This window comes from Phoenix dactylifera, unplaced genomic scaffold (genome assembly GCF_009389715.1).
Source record: "Phoenix dactylifera cultivar Barhee BC4 unplaced genomic scaffold, palm_55x_up_171113_PBpolish2nd_filt_p 000146F, whole genome shotgun sequence".
Lineage (NCBI taxonomy): Eukaryota > Viridiplantae > Streptophyta > Magnoliopsida > Arecales > Arecaceae > Phoenix > Phoenix dactylifera.
The window spans coordinates 842,559-869,732 of record NW_024067700.1 but is presented as its reverse complement, the minus strand read 5'-3'; the positions used below and the strand labels follow the sequence as shown (position 1 = coordinate 869,732).

At 38.6% G+C, this 27,174-nt stretch overlaps 1 protein-coding gene across 3 annotated transcripts; it reads left to right on the top strand.

Moving 5' to 3' along the window:
• Positions 1-1,379: 1,379 nt before the first annotated feature.
• On the top strand, positions 1,380-12,995 carry LOC103695455 (ubiquitin carboxyl-terminal hydrolase 24-like). Of its 3 annotated transcripts, XM_026800536.2 has the most exons (8): positions 1,381-1,825; positions 2,052-2,165; positions 3,210-3,875; positions 3,968-4,152; positions 5,776-6,023; positions 7,779-7,921; positions 12,156-12,332; positions 12,653-12,995. In XM_026800536.2, exons 3-8 carry the CDS (start codon positions 3,480-3,482, stop codon positions 12,839-12,841), a joined length of 1,338 nt encoding a protein of 445 aa, XP_026656337.2. In that variant the 5' UTR covers positions 1,381-1,825; positions 2,052-2,165; positions 3,210-3,479; the 3' UTR covers positions 12,842-12,995. The 3 variants fall into 3 exon arrangements, with proteins under 3 accessions (XP_008775014.2, XP_026656337.2, XP_008775015.2); XM_008776792.3 differs by lacking the exon at positions 2,052-2,165 and having other exon boundaries at positions 1,380-1,825; XM_008776793.3 differs by lacking the exon at positions 2,052-2,165 and having other exon boundaries at positions 3,207-3,875.
• The last annotated feature ends 14,179 nt before the right edge of the window (positions 12,996-27,174 follow it).

Sequence of the window (27,174 nt, the reverse complement as noted above, 5' to 3'; positions counted from 1 at the left end):
ACGGATTTAGGGTATATTTGTTCTTTTGTACAATGTGGAATATCATTACATAGTTGCCACTTATTGGAAAACTAATATAACCGCCGGCTAGTTAGCTACTAAAGAAGGAAAAGAAGATGTTAATATAACTTGGTATTTTATTTTGTTCTTCGAGTCTGGATATATTTTGTATTGATTCTGAGAGTTAGGTACTAAGCTAAAGGCATGTGCAATGAGGATCGGTAAAAATATAAAATAAAGGAGAAAAGATCAAAAGAGAGGAAGAGGGAGTTACTAGACCCATACTCTTTCTGAAATTTCCTGCACTCAAGGATTCAGAAATCTTAATTTCTAAAATTTTTAATATGTCTAAGAATTCATCTGCTATTATTTTTGTTTTCTCTTCCTATTTTCATATATCCTAGGAAAAAGGAATAACAAAAATTTTGAGCAAACATTGTCTTTAACATCTATTACCATTTGCTACTTGCCTAATTTGTACAGAAATAGCGGCGCAAAGCAACAACAATACCAAAGAAACTCTTTTTTTTTAAAAAAAATTCTCTACTCTCTTCCATCCCTAATATAGCAAGGCCTGTTGAAATAACAATTTTAATCATTATTGTTGGTGCCGCCGATCCCAGGACATCAAGGTAGACTAACTCCATAGACCAACAAGACAATAAACAAGAACGAGAGCTTGCCAGATTAGCTCCGGCTTGATCTTTCGATGCTCAAGTTAGGGAGAATTTGCAGTGGGAATGAAGAAAAAGGGGTAAAAAAAACAGAGAGATAAAGTCTTCCTTAGCTGAAGTGATTTTTTCATCCTCTTTTCTAAAGAGCCTTTGGACCTATTTGTAGCTAGAGCCCCAAATTTTCTAAAATTGAATCCCAACAAACTCGAGGTCGTATCATGATAAACTGCTGGCATAGCATAACAGCTCTGGAGACATGCTGTAAAAAATTAATATGTGGCTGAATTGCGTGCACCTTTGAGACGAAAGGACCAAGCTGCTTCTTCTGCAAGGAGCACTCTGCTCTTTCCGAATCAGTTGTGGAGGTCACCGAGCTAAGCTGAGAGGTGTTGGTTTCAGAGATTGACCACTTCTGATATGCCCTATCTAGCCTTTTGGCCTGCCTAAAGAAGCTCGACTAGAATGCTTTAGAAAATTTTCGGATGCATGTAATTCGCCACATAAGTCACGAGCTGGACAAATCCTTACATGCCACATCATGTTAGTTATTTATTATCATAATACTTATAATTAAAAATAAAAATTTAATAAATTTACGACAAAATAATTACTTATGAATTTTTATTTTTTAATATAATATATTGCCAATACTTGCTGATTATTATTCGGCTAAAATCAACACAAGCTAGGGAAACCACCTGCCCCTCTCAACGCCCTGCTCTCCACCCACAATAAAGTTTTAATTTTCACGCACCTCCCAAACTAAATCTCTCTCTTTCCTCTTATTTGCGGAAGCCTCCATTCCTTCTTGCGCTTCGCCTCAACTCTCCTGCGGTCGATGCTCCGCTCGGGCGGCGGTATCCTGATCGAGGCGGCCTGGAGAGAGGAGGAGCCCCCTCTTAAATGTTATTCGCCCTCCTCCCTTCTCTCCCTCTCCTCGCCTCGCCTCCTTTCATGTCTTCCCTCGGCCTCACCTTCTTGGCTCGCCTCCTCGGGACCGGGTTCCAAATATTAATTTCCTCTCCTGATCCTTCTTCCCCCATACGGCTCCCTTCCTGCTCCGATCGCCAGAAAAAAGAAGCTTTTTTTGACGTTTTCCCGTTGTTTAGTGGTGGTTCTTTGACTCCTCGGTCAAAATGAGCGATCACAAGGTACATCTTTGTGAAACCCTAGTCTTTGTAATCTTGCCTCTTTGTTTTTGCTCTCTATGCATCACTAAGGAGTAATAAAGTTTTCATCTTTGGACTGTTTAGTTTTTTGGTGTTCGATTTTGTGATTTGGGTATTCCTTGGTTTGTTGAGAAAGTAAGGATTTTCATTACGTTATCATTGAGATTGGAAGCTTGATGAGGATTTCATCTCAAATTGAAAAATTTAGGCATGTAGAAAAATTTGGCTTTCTGTTCCCTGCTACTTTGGTTTAGCGGCCAAGAGGTCAACTTGCCACTTCCGGAACTGCTCCCTTGATGTGCCTGTTTTGGAGGATGCATAGGTATCAACAGGATTTCCTAATAATTTTTGTTATTTCTTATCTGTATATGGAATCTATTATTTATTATTGAATGCAGTATATCAGGTTTCATTCATGACAGCACAGTAATACAACAATCCATTCTTTCATTTAGAGCGCTATTTGGATTGGAACTTAACCTTGTAATAGGTTCAGTAAAACATGGGATGTTGGATAGCTCTAGTCTGTCTTTCATAAATTCAGATGGGATGTTGGGTGTCTCTTTTTACTAATTTGACTAGACAGCATAGCGCAATCAATTCAGCAATTATTATATGTATGGAGACTAAATATGCTTATTCATTATCATAGGTTGGTTCACTTTATTACTGATCATATTACAAATCTATTCTCCTTGTAAATTGGATAGGTATCAGTCCCATATATTCCATATGGATGATGTCTGGCATTTGCATATATCAATGTTGATGGTATCTGATGCACATTCAAGTTCAGCCGTAAACATGATAGGCTAGGTTCTAAGTATGGCATTGGCATGGAGAGTTGGACTAAGGGTGGTGGTTTGATTAGGCTGATTCATGTGGTCCAAATTTACACTATAGGCAAATTTTAGTTTAAGATAAGTTTCATTGCTATTTGATGCATCATTTGGACTTAAATGTTGGTGGAAAATATGCTAAGAAACAAATTTTACAAATATTCATCAATGCTTGCAAAGCTAGTACAGATGTGCTGTGCAAATAAATGCTTCTGGTAGATTAGGTCTCCACTAAGTTAATTGCACAAAACTTTTAAACTCTCTAGATATTCTTCTTCATGTGATTGTTGTAGATCATGGTCGTGCATGCTGGCAACTTTTAATATGTTCATTTTAATATGTGATGTTACTTTATTGTTAATTATTATAATTTCACCTTTTATTTTTTGACTGATTACAGATTTTGCCTCTCTGCAAGAGACATACTTCTATCTCACCGGAATTTGAAGCTTTCAAAAATCTTTACTTTTATGCTACATTATAGTATATCTTTCCCCCTTTAATCTTGTCTGCATTTGCTTTAGTAGGTCCTAATATTTGGGTCATTCACCGAAGATGAGACTAGGTTATTCCAAAGACAGTTAGTCGAAAGCAATGTGCATCCTTTGGAAAAGGCAGGGTTGCAATCCAAATCTTTAGACTTTTCTTCTCCAAAGTCATCTAAATGTTTGATTGCTGAACCCAAAGAAACTGATTCATTTGGAAGATCAAAGGATATCCAAGGTTCAAAGCTGGTTGCAGATGACAAAAAGACCAAGATTGAGAAGGCCAAAGCATGTAATACTTTCAAAAAAGATATGGAGGCCCAAGCAAATGGAGGCCATAACCCTTGTTTTTCCCGCACTGATGGGGTTACTGAAAATGAAAGTGATGCCTTAGATATAGTTCCTTTGCAAATATCTGAAAATGAATCTGCTGATGCAGAGTCATTATCAAACCCAAACTTGCACAAGGATGGAATTCAAACACCTAAATGCAAGAACATATTAGTTGATTCCTCAGCAGTTGTGAATCCTGTGGTGGATGTCCCAGAAACATCAAGGGAGAAAGCATCATTGGCTACACGAATTCTTCCACGAGGCTTAATAAATTCAGGAAATATGTGCTTCCTTAATGCAACACTGCAGGCACTTCTCTCCTGTTCACCATTTGTTCAGCTTTTGCAAGATCTAAGGAATCGAGACATTCCTAAGGTTTTAATAACTCACAACACTACTTATATGATTTTTTTTCTTTTTTTTTGGTGTTTTCCTTATCCTTATTTAGATTACTTGCTTCTATTTAGATTGGCTATCCAACATTAATTGCATTTGTGGAGTTTATCTCTGAATTTGGCATGCCTGATGATTCATGCCTGAAGAATAACGAGCGAGGAGCTCTTGAAACCAAGTCTTTCAGTCCCGTTATGTTTGATCCTGTTCTGAAAAGGTTTACCCCGGATTTACCAACTGGAATATCAGGCAGGCCAAGGTGTGTGCTTGTACAATGCTCTTGTTCTGATTTCCTTCCATAGCATCAAGTGATAACAGTTTGCTTATGTTAATTGTGATTATGGCATGGTTTGTAGCAAGGTTCGCCGTACCGGTACCGAAACCCGTACCGGTGCCGCACTAGTATAGGCGTACCGAGTGTCGGTACGGTACCGTACGCTCGGTACCGACCGCACCGACATTGGTGTACCGATACCGGTACCCATCGGTACGGATATGGTACGCTCGGTACCGACTGGTACCGACCGGTACAGCGAACCTTGGTTTGTAGTATTGAGCTGTACTGGCCTGTACCGAGCATGCCAACTCGTAATGGTAGCAGAAAGATACTCAGTCGAAGGGTGGCAACTTTTGACCCATACCATTTACCCGACCAAGACCCAACCCATCAGGTTCACAAGTCAAGTGTGGGTCAGCCAATCTTAACCTGCCAGCGAGTCTGATGAGGTTCCAATAAAGCCTCCTCAACCTATTGGTTCATAGAGAGAGAGGGGGGAGGGGGGTATATAATCCATATATTTTTAAGATATTTATATTGATATTCATATATATTTTAGAAAATTATGTAATATATGTGTGTTTGGATCATCCAATGGCTTAGAACTAGAAGGAGAGATGAGTTGTAGCATAAATAGTCCGAATGCTATAAAAAAGATAGCCTGCCCATTTTAACATAAAGCCTAAAACTAAATAGCCTTGGGCCTTAAATGGGTCAGTGGGTAGGTTGCAGGTTGGCAGGTTGGCTGTGGGTTGAGTTCGGTTAGAAATTCTTGACCCACTAGCATGAAGGATCGGGTTGGGTTCCGGTCAAGTCCCATGGGTCTTGATATATGTCATCAACCCAACCCAAACATGACCTGACCTGTTGATTGCCAATCCTACTTAGTCAAGTGCTAGTACCAAGAACAAGGATCGTACTGACACTATACCAGTTGGATATTGGTATGGGTATTATAAACAAGTACTACAAAACTTGGCCTAAAAGCTCACTAAAAAATCGATGAAGGATAATAGATCTTGATACTTTATGAACTTATCTCATCGATCATATATCTTTGTTCTTGCTTTTGGTTTTGTCACTTAAACGTATGCAGAATTAATAGTTTCCATTAATAGAAGAACTGCCTGATGATAAAACTATGATGGCTGTATAACCCAAAGCAAGTAGATGAACTTGGTCTAAAGCCTTGACTTCCATGTGTTTGTGCATGTCTGTGTCCATGCATGCTGCATTCTAACAGGGAAGTATTTTAGTTCCAAGTCTATAATTCTTCCTCAAGGTTTTTGATTTACTCTTTGTATAGGCCAAGAAAAGTTCAAAACTATCTAGACAGTGATACTATGCTGTAGTCTTGGTGAATTCTAATTACGTAACCACTGCATGCAGATTTAAGAACAAATTATGTCATTCGCTTGAATATTTCTTGTAAGCATTCATTCATTTTTTATTTGATGGTTTTTATCATCAGATCCATATTTTTCTCTCTGGCGAAAGGCAAACAATAGGCATGTGCCTTTAATGCCTTGCTTAAGCGACTTTATCAGTAAGATGGAGTATTTTCTTAGTCATCTACCTATTATCTAAACATCAATTCTTTTGCAGACAAGAAGATGCTCAGGAGTTTTTGAGTTTTGTTATGAATCAAATGCACGATGAACTGTTGAAACTTGATGGCCAATCTCCTAGTTCTAATGAAGCAAAATTGCCTCTGATTTCTTCTTCTGAAGAAGATGGTTGGGAAACTGTTGGGCCAAAAAACAAGTCTGAAGTGACCAGAACTCAGAACTTTGTGCCATCTGAGTTAAGTGCAATTTTTGGGGGTCAATTAAGAAGTGTTGTGAAGACCACAGGTAGGTTGGCTTTGTTGCATTATAGAGATTAGAGTGCAAGTAGTGTTAAGTGTTTGTATATATTCTTCTCTACTTGTTCAGTAACATCTCCAAATCTGGCAGTTTCCTAATTATAGGTTTCTCTGTTTGGAAGCACGAATATTCAATTCTCTATCTCCTTGGCCAGCTCTTTAACGGTTTTTTTGGGTGATGCTATTGTAGGTTCTTGCATGTGGATTCATGAGAATGATCTCAAATGATATGGCTTTTGATTTGATGGAGATTATTATTTGTTCTAACTTCTAACCATAGACACTTGTGTAGCTGTAACACCTTAACAAACTAATTTTGCTGCTGTCTTAAAATTGCCGTTGCTTGATATACTTTTGTAACCATAATAAAATGTCTGATGCGTTGGCAATATTGGTTATTCTTTTAAAATGACTATTTGCATTCAGGGTGACTTGAAGAAGCAGGTTTATGAACTGATTGCATTTTTCTTATGCTTAATCTCTGTCAGCTAAGGGAAATGCACAGGGGGCTCATATGCTTGGGGAAATTCACTAAAAACATGAAAATTGGTTTTTAATAATATTAATTCGCTTTAGTTGAATGATTCTAGTTAAAAAGTATTATTTGCAGCAGGCTGAGTCACATTAAGTTTGTACCTAACTTGAAATTGTGAATAGTTATTCCTATTACATTTTTTTAACCTTAGGTTCCTATAGAAATTTTTGAATTTAAAAGTGAAGTTGGTAAGAGTATTAATGATGATGTAATTATTTAAAGCCATGTTTTGAATCCCGTATGATCAAATATATTTATTAGCTGGATAGCTCATACTCTTGATGCCCTTCTCCTGTGAATAATACTATATGGATTTGTGGTAGTTTCTTTGAGTAAGATGGTGGTTGCTACTGGTACTTTTGATAGAAAAGTTCTACCTCATTATTTGGATTAATTTTTGAGTAAATCTTTACCTGTCTATGGGTTCCATGCTAAGCATTTATGTTAGCTTCAAAAGCCAGGCTTGCCTTCAAAATTAAAGCATCAGGGCATCTTAGACTGTTTGTTATATTAACACATGATGACTTTTTGTTTTTTTTTTTTTAATCTGATTTTAGTTTTGATGCTGATAATGAAATGCTAATTTTATAACCTTAAGTTAATACTAACCAGTGCCCACCTATAATATATCCCACAACAACTTTATCAAACACACCCTTGCCTACAAGCCTTATCTCAGTTATTTGGAACCTTGTATGAAAATTAATTTTTACCATGTTTCTTTTATTCTGTTATTAGCTCACAAAAGATTCCTTGTCACTTGGAGTCTGCAGGTCCATGAATACTAACTGTAGCCACTCTTCGAAATTCAAAATAGTATGAGCTGTCTTTCTGTTTGAAATGCTAGGTCCTTGTTGTATGTATTTCCTGATAGTGCTTTTATGTCTCTTGACACTTGCTTTATATCTGCTCTTTGATATTTTCATCGTGGAGTACAAGTGGTCATGTAGTTTAGTTGGCAGCCATGTCCTCAAATCCTCCAGCTTGAGAATCAGAGGCCCGATATCTTGTATTCACGTGTCTGTGTAGCTGTGCCCTTGAATTTCCCAGTTATTTAGATACTGTGAGCTGATACTTTGTCATGTCCAGCAATGGATGATGTAGTTTATTCAATATTGATACTGATTCTACTGACAATACATTGATGATATATGATGAATAATTCCTCATGATGCGTAGTTGGATTAATTTTAATGTTTTATGATGCAGGCAACAAGGCTTCGGCTACAGTTCAGCCCTTCCTTTTGCTCCATCTTGATATTTTTCCTGAAGCTGTTCATACTATTAGAGATGCATTTCATTTGTTTTCTGCTCCAGAAACTCTCGAAGGATACAAAACTTCATCTGGCAAGGTATAGATCCGTGCTTTATTATCGATATAATTTGTTATAAAGAGCCATTTGGAAGAAATCTTATTTTCAAATTCATATTCCTCCAATATCCTTGACTAGATTTGGGGAAACCAAGAATTTATCTACCATCCTCTATTGGTCCATACCATATGGTATGTTCTCGGCCAGACAGGTACGAGAATGGTACAAAGGTACATGACTGGTAGAGGGTACAATGTTGTACCTTGCCAGCCCATCAATGGTAGATGATAGCCCTTCGGGGAAATCTATAAATAGTGTATGCTTTAGAATGTATATTCACATATGAACTTTGCAGCAAGGATCACGAAAGCATTGTTGTTAAAATCTTACAATTCACAATCCGGATCTATCCAGATTAGAAAGGCCCTAAATAATCCAGTTCTCATACTTGGATCAGAATCGGTTGGGAATATAGGATATAGATCTGTATGATGAATTACACAGCCCCTTGGTTCATAAATCCAACTCGACTATGCTATTTACTTATTAAATCATGTGTCTGTTTTTTGTGATTTCTTTGAGGTATATAACTTTTAAATTTCTTATCTCTACTAAGTTTCAAGTTATAAAATAAGCAAGCTTGTTATTGGAGTTTGTGAAGTTAAAAATAAGATGCAAAATTTTCATAGTCTGACAAGCACATGTTGAAATCTTGTGTTTTTAGTTTTTCAAAAACCCTACCTAAAAGGGATAATTGAATTTATTGTCGTATTTGAATATCGCAATTCGCAAGTATGTAGACAGTTTTTATTTCATTGAACATGCTATATATGGACTTAGAATTGGTGAAAACTAAATTTTTTATGTGTATGTGCTCTTATTCTCCATTCATCTACATCACAGTTGGCTCTTTTTTTAATATCTGTATATGTTCTATATTTTAAAAAATTTTAAACAAATCAGGAAAAATCTTTGAATCTACAATCTGATACTTGAGCGGATCCGATCCAATCCAATCTAACCTTTATGGTTTACGATTCGATCCCAACCTTATCAACATTGCAGATAAGCACTCAAGATATGAACCAGTTAAACTGCAGTCAAGATATGCTTTCTTTTTAAAATGTCAGTTATCTCATGAAGTTAACAGTAAACTTCATCTTCATGCTTGAGGAGCATTCTTTATTATTAGAACAGCATTATTTACAGCTGACATATCTTTTGCAACAATGAGCATTTGACTAGCCATAAAAACATTGATTGGTGAGCCTGGAGGATGAAAATGAATTTTTGAGAGTGTTACCTCAACATCTGACATTGTAGCCTAATGTTGGGTGTCACATTGCGGACGGCACTTAAAATTCTCCAAAGAAAGTGAAACAAGGACAGTTTAATACAAAGCAAATATACAAACTGTATAAAAGTATATTAGTTTACTAGGTTGGCTACTTAGTGATAATTGTTAATAAAAAATGCTATGTATCATGGAAGAAAAAGAAGAAAAGGTATGTAAACAAAAGTGCTCAAACTTCAAACACACTATCTCAATAAAGTTTTGCATTTTAGATGGTTGAGTAAGAGGGCAGGGCTTAATGATAGGTTGCTTCATTGTGACCTCGGTATCACGGGTTTGAAAGACGAAAACAATTTCTCTGCATGCAGGAATAAAGTTGTGTACATCTACCCCTCCCCAGATCCTGTAGTTGCAGGAGCCTTGTGCATTGGGACATCTTTTTTTATTTTAGATGGTTGAGTGCAAAGTACATTTGCATTGAACTGTCGAATGGCCATGCCAAATGCTGACACTTAAGGCTATACAAAGAGTGCTAGGACTGTTTTCTCTTAACATCTGAAAGTGTTCAGACTCTAAAATATGCCATGACAAACCCTAAATTCCAAATATTATTGTGTTTGGGCAACATAGTTAAGAAGTATGAACAATTCATGCAAGTTTGATGGCAGGTTTTACTATTGTTGCCATAATTTTTCTAACAAAGTTTTTTTAATATACAAAGTCAAAAATCTGATGTGATTCCTCGATACCTTCCTCATACTTAGGTCCCTCCTCCCTACAACTTGGAGTTTGCCGTGGAGGATGAATCTTTAACTAAAAACTCTCCGTGAAAAAATCAAGCAGATCTTTACGATTAACTGCCAACCTCAGATTAAACTCTTTCACAAATTGTGCCAACATTTTTCGCTTACGCCACTAGGATCTTCCACAAATTAGTTTAACATTTCTTTGTGCCACTAGGCTTGTGGGAGGTGCGCAGCTACTTCAAAATGCAAAGTTCTTGGTTCTTGGCTAAAGTTGGTTAGTGGGAACTAGGAAGATATGCCTTTAGTTGCAACAGAAAGTTACACACCTGGAATAGAAAGGTACATACATGAACTTGCTCATGTGCAAATGCACACACTATTTTTTTGGTTTGTTGTTGTGGGGGGGGTGAGATAGGGAGAGAGGGGAAGGTTGGATAGAGAGGGGGAGATGCCAATCGAACCCTAGACCATAGGCAGGTATAATTCAAGTAACAGAAGACATGAAAGCTGCTATCTGTCTCCATCTTAGATTAGCTCACATTGCTACTCTTATTCTGGCATTTTCATCTCCCTTTGCCAATCACTTCAATCAACAGATAAGTGCACGCATAGGTCTGGAGGGGGATTTGTTTTTGTTTTTGTGTGTGTGTGTGTGTCGAGGAGGGGAGGAGATAGTCTCTCTTAATCCCATATGAGTTCACATTGCTACTGTAGTTGGGGCTTTTGCATCTCCTTTACTATTCATCTCAATCAGCAGATAAGTGCACACATGTACACTTTTTTTTGGGCAGGAGGGGGGAGAGATGCCAATTCAACTCTAGATCATAGCCAAGTACCATGCATGATAGCAGAAGTCATGAAACCTCCTCTTTCAATCCTGCATCAGTTCATAGTGCTACTCTAATGCTAGCTTTTACGTCTCCCTTTACTCTTCGTTTCAAGCAACAGCTAAGTGCACTGCTATTGGGAAGCATCTTAGGATTCTTCCATCTTTCTTTCATTCATTTCTTCTTAGATGTCTCCTCTTTACCTACTCTTCATCAATACCTGTGTACCTCTCAGCATTTCCGATCATCCTTTGACCAAATTATTTAAGCATGCTCGCTGCAAATGCAACTTCAAAGATTCAACTTAATTTTTTCTAACATTTCCAAATATATATATATATATATATATATATATATACAAATTATATATATCCACAGCTTCCTACCACTGCTATACTCAACTCTCATCTGGCACCTTGTTTTCTGCCTAACATTTATAGACACTATATGGGTTTCAAGGTAGGTGGAACTTCTTGCCATACATTACATCATTACAGTATCACATTCACGTGACACTCGACATGTTCTCATACTGGTAGAAACATCTCAGTCCATGTCCTCATTAGAATCAATGTTGCAAAAGTAGTCACTTATGGGTAGTTGTTGTTAGCTAACTGCTATCAGGATTTATATCTGGTTAATCATCCATGAAAGTTGTTTCTACAAGACAATTGCAGCCTTTTTCTTTTAGCCTCTTATGCTCCAAGGTCATCCTCTGCAAATCCTTCTACGAATTGCTTAAGGGGAAATAATTTTTTTTAGATCAATATGACATTACAATTATTTTTTGTCATAAGTTTTTTTCAAAAAAAAAGAGACCAGATTTCAATGTTTCTCAACCGACAAACATCAGTTATTCTTTATGAAAATCATTATTTGGAGTTTCCTTTGTGGTTCGAATTTTTCGAATTCGAATGATCTTATGCTAAACCATTAATGAAAAGATAGGATGCTTATTTTCAGTAGCATTCAGTGCAGAAACTAGCCAAGCAAACTCCTTTTGCTGCAAATGTAATGTGGACTGCATCAGTTATCATTCATGCATGTTTTTTGGGAATACGAGTCTAACCAATAATATAAAATTATGTCTTGAACTATGTCAAACTATTGCTCCCATACTTCATGCTGAGTTAAAGTCCAGACCATTATGACTGCTGGCCATACTTTCATTGAACTCACCTTCACATATTACAGCATAAAAATCGTTAAAGAATTGAAATTCATGCTATGCATAGGCATTCTCTTTTATAGTAATATGTCGTTTAGCAAATTCTTCGTGTTCTATTTTATATCTTTTGTTATGAACCTGTTAATAGAAGAAAGGATTGAAAAGGTCCTTAACCATCGCATCCCTTCCAGTGTCAAATTATTTCTTGATTCTTATGGATTGAAACAATTTTGTGCAGGCTGGGGTGGTTAGTGCTAGCAAGTCTATAAAAATACAGACACTGTCCAAGATAATGATACTTCATTTGATGAGGTTTAGCTATGGAAGAAAAGGAAGCACAAAATTGAGTAAGCCTGTCGGGTTCCCCCTTGAGCTAGTGCTTGGCCGTGAGTTACTTGTCTCTCCATCATCAAAGGTGACATTTTTCATCCTCTTGTATTTCTGTTTGTGCTATTTCCCGATTTCTTTCCAGATTATGCCTCTAAACCTTCTGTCCTTCTTTCCTCCTCTGTTCAATTTTTAGTTACTTTCGATTCCATACCACATCTGACATCTACTATCAGATCGGTTGAATTCCTTTTATTTGAAGCTTAAACAAGGGTGAAAATAGAAAAGATGGGGAACGGGAGAAATCTACATCTGGAAATTCGACACAATTTTTTTAATTACTGTTCTGGATGCCGGACTGGCCTACAGAATCATTAGATTTTCGCTTTTCCCAATTTATTTATGCAGGGTCGGAAATATGAGCTCGTGGCCACCATCACTCACCATGGTAGAGAGCCCTCTAGAGGTCATTATACTGCCGATGCAAGGTATTCTGATGATTGCTGGCTTCGGTTTGATGATGCATCTGTCACGGCTGTGGATACAAACGAAGTCCTGCATGACCAGGCATATGTTCTCTTTTACAGACAAACATAAGTGGGTGGCGTGTTCTTCTATAGTCATGTTGGTGTTTATGCTTAACTGTTATTTAGCTGATCTATATGTCAATAAAATTGCCGAAAACTGTGGACCAAAAGAAACAATGTTGATAATGTATATAAAGCTAATTGAGCTGGATTTTGCTGGTGTACCTTCTTGTTTTTCTAACTCCCAGTGTGGAAATGTTGTAACAAAAAGTCATTAAAAATTTACAAGTTAGTATATATATACATACATATATATATATATATATAGATATAGATGGATTGATAAATAGATGGATAGAGGGATCCTGGGGACATACATCTTGCCGTATGGGAATGGGTATGTGGGGTTGGTGGTAAAGCTTCTAATCTTGTATTTTTGATAGTGTATTTTTTGGCACTACTAAGTTTAGGCATGCTTTAGTTTGAATGAATTGAGATTATTGGCCGCATAAAAGAGCTAGGCAATGAAATGATTGCTAAAACTCGAACAGATTATTCCATCCTAATTTGATGGCCATTACTTAGTCTTTAAAACAACAGATTTCTCAAAATTGAACCCATCATGGTCAACTCTAAAGGTGTGGTGTGGAATTGGCTTGAGCGCTTGCCATGAACTGTCCTGACGTACCATATTGGTTCTTTTGAGTGAAGCTAAATAATGGATGCTTGGATGCTTTTCTTTGTTTCTGATTTTGAAAATAATGATACTTTTCAATTGCAATTGCTTCAATACCTGCAACACTTTTTAGGCAATCAACAGCGAAAAACTTTGACATATTTCCAGGCCTTCTGCTTTTGCTTAACTCCTTTCTTCTTGAGCCACACTCATGAGCTCAGGTAAATAGGGGCCGTAATCGGAGACTTTTGAACTTTAATAATTGCATACATGCAAATTTTACCGTTGCTTAAATAGGTGGACGTTAACATAAACATTCAATAAACTCAGGAGGCCTATGTCATAATTATGGTCTCAATTTTGGATTGGAGAAGATTCTATCCCACCATTAAAATGACTCATAATGATATATTCATGCGAGTTGGTTTTTTTCTGACGATTTTGATTAGGGATGGGCTGTATCTTTCTTTTCAAAAAAATAAAAAACAAAAGTTTGTGATGAACTTAAATAAAACTGGACCTTAGGAACGGTGTTGCTGGGACCAACCAAAAATAAATAAATTATAAAATCCTTCTTTAAGTTTATATTTTTTATACTTATATCTAATAATTTGTAAAAACTATACTAGTTTGTAAAACCTACACTTACATCTGGTTAAAATGTTAAAATAACGGCATTAGTAAATCCGTTTACCTTAAGTCAAAATTATTCTTGAATGAGAAGGAGGATGCATATATTTTGTTATGCACTTGAGTGGCTATTATGTCATGTTAGATTATTTGGATCTTTTTTTTTTCTGACATGATATTTGAGTCTCATTTAAAGTTAACAATTTGATTAATATTCTATTAACTTATGGATTAAAATATTAGATAAAAATAAATCTTAGGAAAGTAAGCGTTGGTTTTTTATAGTGTAATTGTAATTTATCTCTAATATTAAAAAAGTTTTTGTAATTTGTTTAAAAAAAAAAAAAACAAATCACATAAGGCATTAGTGCAGTTAAAGGCATAAGGTTATATGGTTAAGAAAGGTTGGACCCATTTTGGTCCCTCAAATGCATGTAGGTCCATGGATTGATTGGTGCTGAAGACCATTTAAACCAGCCACGTAAGACTTGTCGAAAGAATCAAAATGGTACTTCTTTGGTCGATATAGGTTTCCAATCACGGTTGTTGTATTTGCAAACCAACAACAGAGATTGAGTGAACTTTTCTATGATCATTTACAAGACATGTCCTGTAGTTCAAATATCTCTACCTCATGTCTCTCTCTCTCTCTCTCTCTATATATATATATATATATATTGGCCATGGGTATCACACATGCCATATTTGGATACTAACTTAGTCATATCCAAAAAATAAAAAATTAAAAAAAAAAAAAGCAAGACTCATCCATCTTAGGAGCCTTTGACTTCTCAGTGCATGTATCTCTACATATAATGATTATATTAAGGTAACGCTTCACTCTTCAGTGCAATAAATTGTAACTTTAGAATGTATTATCCATGTGAAAGATTGCAAGATAAAATCGATGGCAGGGTAGATTAACTTATACAATGATGCAATAAGTCTTTATTAAAGTAAAATTCACCTCTTCTTTTTTTTTTTTTGGATATATGAAAAGGGGAAGGGGGAAGAAAGGGACAAGCCCACTTCCGCATAGCAGCTCCCACTAGGCCCCCATCCTGCCAGGAGAATATTCGATACAGACAGAAATGACCGTGTGTTGGGCACGCTGGCCGATTTTACTCGTACTCTCCCCACCCGTGGGCTCAGGACGGTTAACTCTCTGGGCTCCGGCACAAACCCACTTTACCTCTTCTTTTTGGCGACGCATTGTGATATGGGTTGGTTAATAGAGTAACGCTGGTTCGGTCCCGCAAATTAGGTAATTGGATTACTTGTGCACTGGTTAGCCATGTGTCTTTCTTGAAATGCCGAGTGCATATGGAGTTTTTATATGGTCTCCAAGTCTGTCCCCTACTTTGCTCGTGAAAATTATCGTATATGTTTGTTTATTATCATGCAGCTTGAAGGGGAGTGAGGGTTTGTGTGATACCAACTTAAGCACCTGCACATGAACTCAGATGCACGCAATAATAATATAGTTTAGCGGATAGAGTTATTTCCTCCCTTTTCTCAAAAAAGTTAAGAAACTAGTTGAGTGTCTATACAATTAATTTTGATGTATTTGGGCATTAGAATAACTAAAACACAACCATTAACCATAGTATTTGATCCAATAGGTCGCGCAGAATCGAAGGAATCCATGTCTCCTGAACACTAAATTGTTTTTGAGATAAATGCTTTCAACGTGAAGCGTCTTTATTTTGCAAATTAGGCAACATGAAATGGAACATTTTGTCAAGATCAAGGATAGATGGTGTTGGAGTTTTAATTAAAAGAAAATTTAAATTTTCTTATCCCCTAAACTCTAGTTGTTTTAAATGCTTTAAAATATTCTTTTGTGAGATGCCCCTATTTTGCTTAGAGTTGTGACTCTTCAAAGAAAACATTGACTTCCAAAAAGCTATAGCCCTTCCGAAACATTATGTATCTTTAGAACTATTGCGTCTCTTCGGTCGTCGGATAGAATCTATAAATAGACTTCACTAAAATTAATCCAATCCAATCTCTTTCTCACTGGTACTTTGTCTTCCGAGAGTTTCTTTCACAAACACAGTTCTTCCATCCTTCAACTTTTTGTTTTTCATCTTTTCTGGGCAACTAAAGGAGTCGGTCGGGTCAAGCCTCCATAGCGATCGTGCTCGTTAGAGAAGAATCGAACTAAGCCGGATTGTTGTATCTTGGGGACGAAATTGCCGCAAACCTGCACGTAGGGGGCGAATCATATTTTTAAGATAGTGTATATCACACGTCTCAATCCAGACAAACTCTTTTCAATTTTTTAATATATTTTAGTAGATTATTCTTTTATAAGACTTTTCAAAATAAAAATATAATAGTTTTAGGCAAAAATATTTCCAACCGATGGAAGTCCTGATAAACTGGCAAATATATTGGGAAAATAGCCTACTCCCGACCATTAGTTGCCGACGCTACGAGAAGATGCTGGACCTGATCACTAACCATATCATGGAACGATGCAGGGCCCACCTTTGCTTGCATGTTTTCTTCTTAAAATTTCACATTTTGATGATCAAGAAAAGATAATCTACAAACAAGAAATACTTTAAAGCTCATCTCGCTTCCTGTCTCCTTTTTTCTCGTGTTGCATCGCACCAAGATTTGAGTTTGGTTCATGTAGTAATGCTAATCAGTCATGTGATCCGGTGGTGAGGTAACTTGGATTGCTTGCCCACTGATCAGTCTCACAAATTGAACTAAATTAAGTTCTCAAAAAGTCCTGCATGCCCATTACTACAACAATAACAACAACAAAACAAAAACAAAAAAAAAATACTTGGATGGTATAAAAGTGAGGCTAGAATAGCTAGCTAATAAGCTGGTATAATTAGTCTATCAGAGTGTGATTCACATCTCGTTCTCTACCTCTCCCTTTCTAGTGTCACATCGGACTAGATTTTAGTTGGTTCATATGGTAATGCCTATATTCATCATGTGATCTTGTGGGTTTTGGTGACTTGGATTACTTGCCCACTTGTCAGTTTTGTAAGTAAATTAAGTTATAAAATGATGCTGGATTTTGTAGACTTCAAATCCATTCCTGGTCTTGTTGACCATTATGTTTACTCATAAATGGCCCATGTTTTGATATCTGTAACAACTACTTTGATGCCATATATTGAGTGGCAGGGAATGTGTCTTGAGGCACCATTGAAGACAAATAATGAAAATTTTTTACAGTATTTCAACTCCATTCTATCAACTTTTGTATGGTTCACATCCCAAAAGGAAAAGGAACACTCTTGTGCATGCCATGTATGGCCAAATTAATGGCAGGTGTTCATAGGATAGTCGAGATGGGTCAAAGCATCATATTTAAAAGGTAGCCTAATCTCTTCCTCTTGAGAAATATTTAATATAATATTTTAGAATTTACATGGCAAATAAAACTTTTTATGGCTACATGGCTCATAGAGGCCAAACCAATAAGATACACTAGTCAAAAACCAAGTCAATTTGTACACTACAGCCAAACTCCATGTCATGGCCGGCACCATTCCTTACCAATCTAGGTCATCGATACCAACCTCCAAAAACTTAGCTAATTGTACTCGTGATAAGTTGCTAATTACTGTTATCAACTTGTTGCATCAATATTCCTAGAGAATTTATACAACCATTGCTAGATTCACTGTAAGAGAAAGGAAAGAATAATCCAAGATGCAATCTTGAAGAGAAGAGGAAGAAAAATTATTTTCCAATTGACATGAGGAAATAGCAAGAGAAAAGTTAAACCTATTGAACTTGAAGACATGAGTATACTATATGATCCGGTAAATTTTTTAGTTTCACGTATACTTTTGCCTACATCCAAACTTGAATCATTAAGACTTTGAGTCTAATTCTAAGACTCATACTTAATCCAATATCTTATTTGGCCTCTTTTCCATGCTCCAAATCTATATTCTAGGTCGGTTTTAGGTTGGTTAGCCAGCTATCAACTCTCATTACCGCCCCTACATACCCATAGTCATATATGTGAAGTTTCCAAATCTAGAGCTCCTCCTACGTAGACTATTTAAAATTTATTATCCAGTCAAGTTGCTGGGAGTTGTTAGTGCATACCTATGTTTGAGCCCCACCTATATCATTTAAAATTTATTATCTAAAGTTGGATAGGAGCCTAAAACCTTCTTCCGTCCCAATCAAAACAAAAAAAAAAAAAGAGAAAGGCCTAAACCTTCTTCCTATTCAAGCATGTTGTTAGAGATGGCAATTTACTCTGTCCCATCAGATATCCGATCGGACCCGACTCGAATAAGATAGCTTTTATCCAACTTGCAATGGATGTATATAACTCTTCACAAATTTCTTTTTAAAATAAAAAAAATAATTTTTATATTTTTATCTGACCCGATCCATTCAATCCACCACATTTAACTCTACTCCTCCCATTCCACTCTAAGACTTTACCCGCCCGTCCTACCTGAGTCAAGTATGGGATAGATCTGGATAATGACCTATCTGATCTATATCCGATCCGTTGCTATCTCAACATTATGGGATATAAATAAATCTTTTCATGTATCTTGGATGCAAATTGTCAAAAAAAGTTGAGCAGATTAGAGTACTTAAAATCATGAAAACCTATTGTTCTTCCCAGCTAGCAAAACTAACCATGTCCAAAACCTAAATGCTATGAACCCAATGTTAGAGCAGATGAATCATGTGTAAATAGTAGGTACAGTACCCAACACAATGTTTGCCCACCAGATTACACCTTTCTGATTCGAAATTAAATGTAGGCATCCCACCTCTGCATGTGGGCTTCCTCCCATGGATTTTATAATTCATATGGTGATCAATATATGCAATCGTTCTCCAAATTCCATTTAACCACCCTTTGTAACAGTCAAAACCCTTTTATCTTAGTACCTCTCCTCTCTTTTATTATTATTATTATTATCGGCGTCTATGTGGGAATACGCCACGAAGAATCAAAATACCAAAATACAAAATATGGACTTGTCCCCACAAAATGGAATCAATGCCATTCCAAGAGAAGGCTCCGGAATGATGTGTTGCGAAGGAGGCGATCCAGTCAGCCGCACTGTTCGCTTTTCGGAATATATGTACGATCCTAAATGAGTCAAGACTCACCAATAAGCACCAAACATTTCTAGATGTAGATCTGACCTAGCATGCCCACATTTGATTTACTCAATCTTTATAGCCGAGTCACCTTCTAACAAAATGTGCCAAGCGCTTTCCCCTCCCCCTTTAATGATGCAAACAATGACCGCATAAACACAAATGCCACCACCTTCTCCTGTGATCCGGTGTGACTCCACAAAGTAATATTTCTAGCTTCTACTTTATCTCCCCCATCGCTCCACGGGTACGCACAAATCGTGTGTGGGGCCACCCCCACCTTAGCCTGTACCCACTCCTCTCCACGCGATCATAGCCGTATGATCTCGGCCTGGGCCTCGAATTGGACAATTCTGATTGCTCCATTTCCGTAGGAGTCCTTCTCGTACTCCCACCCATCAACATCGTGGCTCACCGTAAACAAATAACACGCCTCCCCACTTATAAGAGCCGACCAGGTCATTGTTGTCCCATCCGAAATTCTGCATATAAATAACTACGCAAACAATCAAACAAATTTCTGTATATCTGCCGTCCCCATACCATACCCAACTCAGACTCAATACTATACTAGCACTATATCGATATTATATAAAATTTTTTTCACATAAAATATTGATATACATCTATACCAAATATCGGTATCATACGATATGCTTCGTACCATCTCATTCAGATTGGTACAGCAAATTATATATAGGTTGATTACTCCACCGTCAAATTAATTTATTTGCAGCATTGTAGGAAATAGTTTAACAATTTTAAAGACTCTTGCTATGATAATAACTTTCTCTTTGTGCATGTGATGTCAAGGACTTTCATGTTGATCTGCGACAAAGGCTGATGTCAGATGAAAAAAATGCATCACACTTGTCGTATCTTATAGGCACCCAACAGTTGGTTGTTCCTTATATGTTATTTATGATCGTATTTATTGTTATATAATGAGATTTGTGGTTATTATTTGATTTTTTCGTTGTCTACATAAATAAAAATGATATCCTTTCAAAGTAAATAGACAAAATAATTGGACTAAATGGATGGTGGCCATATTTTACTAAATGATTGCAAGGCACAACGTGGGCGGCATGTGATGGGACATCAAAAAATTTTGATACCCTGCTATTTTATCATAGCATGCCTCACATGTTATTGTCGCAGGCCATAATAATGCGACAAAAATCAATAGCGCTTGATGTGCCTTAAAGTTAATTCATCCATTGCGGTCGATATACAGTGAGCATTTTGTAAAGAAAAAAAAATGGTAGCGTCCAAACAAAAAAATGAGATTACAACGGATTTAAATTTAGGTAAAAAAAAGGAGGTTACAGCAATCTTTAATTTTTGCCTCCAAAACATAACAGATCCATGCTCTTATATGTATAAATAGGGCTAAGGGATCCCAAAGGGGGAGGAAAATAAACGGCCAAAGGCTCCCAGGCTGAGCTCCTATACTGAGTATTCTAGACCAAGCTCCTATACCAGGCACTCCAAGCCCATCTCCTAGGTTGCATACTCCAGGCCGAGCTCCCATGCCGAGCACTCCAGGTTGAGCTCCTATGCCGAGCTCCCATGCCGAGCACTTTAGGTCGAGCTCCTAAGCCAAGCACATATGTCGAACATTTCAAGCGGAGCTCCCATGCTGAGCACTCCAAGCTGAGTTCCTAGGCCGAGCTCCCATGTCAAGCACTTTAGGTCGAGCTTTCATACCAAGCACTCCGAGTTGAGCTCCTAGGCCGAGCACTCCCAAACCTAGTTCCGAGGCCGAGCACTCCCAAATCAAGCTCTCAGGTCGAGCATTTCAGGTGGAACATTCCCAGACCGCCCCCCCTAAGGTCCAGCTCCCGATGTCCGAGCTTCTAATAAGCATTTTATAGTGACACATGGTGAGCATTTTGAAAAAATTTGAATTAAAAAGAAAAAAGAATTCTTGGCATAGTCCAAATAAAGAAGGAGATTACAATAGATTTGAATTCAGATGAAGAAGGAGGTTATGGTGATCCTTTAATTTTTATCTCCAGATCATAACAGATCCATACTCTCTCTTCTATATAAACAGGGCCAAGAGATCTCGAAAAGAGGGAAGGGAAGGAACGACGAGAGGCTCCCAAGAACAGATGGCTAGAGAATCCCAAGAAGAGGCTCTGAAGCTCTCATGATGAGAAGCTCCCAAGAAGAGGCTCTCAAGCTCCCATGGCGACAAGCTCTCATGGCGAGAGGCTCTTACAAAGAGGCTCTCAAGCTCTCATAGCTACTTCTGCGCCTAACTCCCCACAACCACCCTCGTATGTTGTCTCCTCTCCAGGGCCGGCTCGGGCCTTAGGCGACTGAGGCGGTCGCCTAAGGCCCCCAACCCACGGAAGGCCACCAACCCATGGTCCCCACCGCACAATTTTTTTTTTTTAATTTAATCCATAGCTAGCCTTCAGCCTTTCGTAAAGGCCCTTTCCCATCCGATAGCTGGAGTCGTAGGCTTGTAGCTGGGCACTAGGCAGTGGGCGACGGCTACCAGTACCGGGCTGCTACGCCGCTACAGTGCATCCGGCATCCCCTTCGGCCCTTCGGCGTCTCCCCAACGACAGACCGGCTGGGCAACGGCTACGGCAGTTGACAAATGACAAGCAACGGGCATTTCCTCCCTCCTTCTCTCCCCCCTTCTTAGTTCTCTGCCGCCGCTGCTTTCTTTTTTATTGCTGAACCAGTGAACCTTCTCCCAATCTCCCATTCTCCGGTTCTCGGCAGCTCGGTTCTCAATGCTCTGAAGTCCTCTCCAGGCTCTACCGCAGCATTGCTCCATCTCTCCTTGTCGTCCTCGGCTCCTCCGAGGCTCCGAGCCTTCGACCTCCGGCCTCCGGCCTCCTCGGCTAGTCGGCTCCGCTCTAAAGTCCACTACTCCACCATCTTCGGTCCTCCTCCTCCGGCTCTAAGAAGGCAGAACCCGGCAAGTGGCAAGCCGCCGGCTGGATCTCCTCTCCAGCTCTTGGACCGCCGGCCGGATCTCCTCTCCTGGCCGACTTCGCCGTCCTCGGCTCCTCCCGTCCTCCAACCTTCGGGCTCCGGCCGACGGAAGACCCGGCGAGTGGCGAGCCGCCGGTCGGATCTCCTCTGAGAGGAGTCCTCTCCAGCTCTCCTTGCCGTCCTCGGCTCCTCCGACCTCCGGGCTCCACCACTCCGGCCTCCTCGGCACTCGGCAGCTCGGCTCACTCCAAAGTCCACCGTCCTCCGTGTTAGACCATGAGCATCCCTCAGTTCCCACTGAATCACTGATCCCAGGCAGTGGTGACCGGTAAGACACTAGAATTAATTTTTTTTTGGGTCCACCGTCCATTTAATTTTTATTTAGTTAATTAGAGATACTAGAATTGATTTTTTTTTGGGTCCAAATGTAGGTTGGTTGTGACTTCGGCGGTTCGGCCTCTTCTTCCCGTCGAGTTCGGCACTATTCGGTCTCTTCTCGACACAATTAAGTTCGGTACTACTTGTCGGAACCCGATTTTGTTTTTCTTGACACAATCAAGTTTTATCATTTTTAACTTTTTTATATTTTGATTTATTTGTGGTGTTTTTTTAATTGCTTAGTTTGATAATATTATTTATAGATTAAAATGTCTAAGTAGAAAATATTACTGTGAGTATGAAAAACTCAAAAAAAAAAAAAATCGATAAACTCATTCAATCTCAAAAAGGAGCTCTAGATAGATTTGTTGTTATATGGATTAAATGGATTAGCTATATTATCGATTGAAAATAGTATTTTAATGGATCTTGAGTATAAAAGTTTAATTAGTAATGTTACTTCTCAAAAAGCTTGATGAATTATTTTTACATAAAAATTTTAAAATATGTTTATACTTATTAAAAAAAATTATTATTTAAATAATAATAAAAAAGGCCTCTTCTAATGAGTTCGCCTTAGGCCCCTAAATGTATTGGGCCGCCCCTGCTCCTCTCTGGACGTGATGCGCGTCCTTGGAGATCAGGACGCATGCCCTTCGAGATTAGGAAGCAAGTCCTTCGAGGTTGCCTTCCGTGCCACCCGAGACACAAGCATCATGCACATGGAATGCGCAATAGCCAACTAATCATGCCGAGCTCCAAGGCTGCTCATCCTTGGAGACCAAGATGTAAGTTCCTAAAGGTTGCCCTTCCATGCCACCCAAGGCACGAGCGCCATGCACACAGGATATGCAACCACTAAGCACTCAAGGCCGAGAACTCAAAGTTGAGCTCACATGTCGAGCACTCTCAGACCAATATCCCATGCGGAGCACTTCAAGACGAGCTCCCATGTTGAGCACTTTAAACCAAGCTTTTAGGTCGAGGACTCCAAGTCGAACTCCCATGTCGAGCTACCATACTGAGCACTCCAGGTCAAGCTTCTATGCCGAGCTCCCATAGCAAGCACTCTAGGATGAGCTCTCATGCTGAGCCAAGCTCCCATACCAAGTACAGGTCGAGCTCCTACACCGAGCACTCCAGGCCGAGCTCCTACACCAAGCACTCTAGGCCGAGCTTCCATGTCGAGCACTCTAGGTCGAGCTCCCATGCCGAGCCCTCCAGGATGAGAAGTTAGGTAAAGCTCCCATGCCGAGCCCTCCAAGATGAGAACTTAGGTCAAGCTCCCAGGTCGAGTTCCCATACTAAGCATTTCAGGCCGAGCTCTCAGGACAAGCAGTCTAAGTTGAGCTCTCAAGACAAGCACTCTAGGCCAAGCACTCCAAACCAAGCTCTCCAGTCTGAGTTCTCATATCAAGCACTCTAGGCTGAGCTCCGAAGCCGAGCACTCTAGGATGAATACATCAGGCCCAATACTATAGGCAGAGCACTCCTAACCGAGCGCTTCGAGTCAAGCTCCCATGCCAAGCACACCAAGCCCAGCTCCCAAACCGAGTAATCTAAGCCAGCTTCCTAGACGATCACTCCAGGTCGAGCTCCCAAACCAAGCACTCCAGGTCAAGCTTCCAAGCCGAGCTCCTATGTCAAGCTCCCATGCCGAGCTCCCAGGCCAAGTTCTCATGCCCAGCACCCATACTGAGCACTCCAGTTTGAGCTCTTAAGCCGAGCTCCCATACCAAGCACTTCAGGCCAAGCTCCTAGGCCTAGCACTCTAAGTCCAGCTCCCATATCGAGCTCCTAGCCAGAGCTCCCATGCCGACACTCAAGGTTGAGCTCCCATGCCAAACACTTGAGGCCGAGCCCCCTTCAGCAAAGCTCTCAATGGCCAAGCCTTCGATAGCCGAGTCTTTGATGGTTGAGCTCCCAAATAGTGAGGCCAAGCACTCCAAGGCATGCACTCTAGGCCGAGCACTCCAAGTCAAGCACGCAAGCTCTAACGATCTAGGGAGATCACTCTACTTTGATGCTTTTCATTATATCTTTTCTTGTTATTTCTCGTTGTTATTTCAAAGCATTGTCTGACTTAAGCATTAAAGGAGGCCCAGCTAAAGCCATCCTGATAGGTCTTTCTTTTTTCTCTATATGCAGATCTATGACTCTCCACGGTAAATTGGCACTCTGTCTTTTACCACCGTGGACCGAGTCGGTTGATCTACATTCTCCATATAAATCATTGATCGAGCAGGATTTTGGGCACCAACACTACCTATTCATCTTTCCATCATCCAAGCGCAACTACTGAGGTAATAACATCATATTAGCCATATTAGAAACCTTCCGAGGACTCTTATAAAAAATCATGGCAGAGATAATATGTTTATTATAGGGTGGCTCAGCGTGGAGCTTTGGTTAGGGCTAGCATTTGGAATAACATTATTCACCTACTCTCATGAGCTTCATCCAACTACATAAAATGCATAATAATGTAACGAACTACCAGATCCTGCATCCTAGCATTTGAAACAAAGATTAATTATCACAATAACTGCTTAAGCTGTCGTAGCAAGAAGCTGTCAAATGAATAACATTATTCAACATAACCATGCTTTATACCGACGCCTACGCATGATCACACGAACATTACAAATATAAATATACAAAAAAAATGACACAAGTATATATTTGTTTATTATAACAATGACCAAAACTGGGACCGGAGCCCCGGGATTTGATGAGCCCGTGACGTGGAAGTTCTCTCACTCCCAGCAATCACGAGGGGCCACGATACCACCTATTGTTATTAAATGCCAAAAAAGAAAAACCATCAAAACATTTTTCTGGGGAAGCTAACTTTGGATCGTACGGCTCTGAGGGGGGGCTTAGCTGGAATTAGTGGACGACAGCTGGCTCGTACTGCGGCGGATACGCGGCTCCCGTCGCCGTTCGCCTGTCCAGAACTGCAGCCGCGCGCACACACCCCAACCTTTTTTTTTTTACCTCATTTCTCCTCCATTCTAATTCTAATATATATATATATATATATAAAAAGGGGGAACTCCCGGTTTCCCTTTGTGCTCCCAATCGTTCTTACAATGCCCTACCACTCCTCTCGGTCATTATTTATTGACCAACCAAAATTACCACAAGGGTGTCACCGGTTTTGGGTTCTGGTTTCATGCTTGGATTTAGCTAAGAATTGGGATATTTGGTTGAATGTTTTATGATGTTTCAAAAACATATTGTGCTAATGCCCACAACTTAGTTTGATGATCTGAAAACAAGGAGGACCCTGGTCAATCTCCTATGACAGAAGACAAAGTGTCGGTTTATAATGGAGGATGCTGATCTATACACAAAGAAAAGAGAAAAGTTTGTTGGATTAGCTCTGACTAAGCTCTCGTTTAAATCGGACAAAATATTGGAAATAACAAGAGAGAAAGAAAGCATGGTATAGAAAAACATGTGCTGCTTCGTATTTGAGTTTTAATGCTTTTTTTATAGATGAAGAACTCTCTTATTAAAGTTGGATTCTTCAGAATTCAAATCTGAGTAGAAGACTATCTCTTAACTTTTCTTATCTGTTTGGAAATAAGAATCACATGTCAAACTATAATAGGCAAGTCCGATTTAGGCCACATCATATTAGATCCCAAACTTAAAACTAAAAATATTTCAAAGTAACGGACCTTTTTACGAGTCATTATGTATCCGCAAATAGAACTTATTTTTGGGTAGCTTAGTTCCGAATTTGTTGGATTTATTAGGAATTTAGAAGAGGATTGAGATGATGATAATTATTTATTGCTGCAAAGAGAATAATGAAAAAGCCAAACTTTGAATTTGTCCTTTATTATATGAGTAAACCTGCTTTCATTTTTTCCAATTGATGTAATAATTTTTCAGCAAAATATTATTCCACTAGGTGGAAGAAGGAAAATTATTGAGATATTTTTTGTTTAAGAAACTAGGTAGGGCTTGTTTTTGTAGTTATATCTCTCACTCTTTTATAATTTGAGATTCCTAGTTTATTTTTTGGATGGCGGAGACTTTGATAATTATACTAAAATTAAATCTCTCTCGTTTTCTATTCTAATACAATTACTTTAACAAAATAACAACTTAACAATAACATCATTGTAATTTAGTATTTTGTAAGCATTAATTCAGTATTTTTTTTTCTAAAACCACTATAATGATAATTACCATTGATGTTTAATGAATTTGATTGTATCATTTTTCATAACTTGCTTCTCTATCAGAGTGTACTAATCATTTTGAGGAGTTGTAGTTACACTAGACCAGTAAATAATCAATCAAAACATTAATCTTTATAATGTAAAAATGGATAATGAAAGGTAAAAAGTGTTTCTGTAGGTATATAGATATATTATTAAATCTGTTAATCAAAGATACAAAAGTTTCATATGCATCCTAACACACACCATCATCACTTTATTTATCAGGTTAATATCCCCAGTGGTAACATCAACTTTAGGGCCCACCTATCACATGCAGGCTGCAGCCTCAGTGATCAAACCTTCTTTTAAAAAGATTTAATTCCAACCATAATATGAAGCTCTTCGAAGTTTCATGCAATCCCAGATCCAGTCAAAGCGCTGACTATAATGTCAGTGTTGCAATTAATA

Excerpts from the sequence above, each read along its gene's own strand:
- LOC103695455 (XM_008776792.3), top strand. Across the intron at positions 6,024-7,778 it reads AAGTGTTGTGAAGACCACAG|GCAACAAGGCTTCGGCTACA; the intron begins GTAGGTTGGCTT and ends TTTATGATGCAG. Across the intron at positions 12,333-12,652 it reads TTGTCTCTCCATCATCAAAG|GGTCGGAAATATGAGCTCGT; the intron begins GTGACATTTTTC and ends TTATTTATGCAG.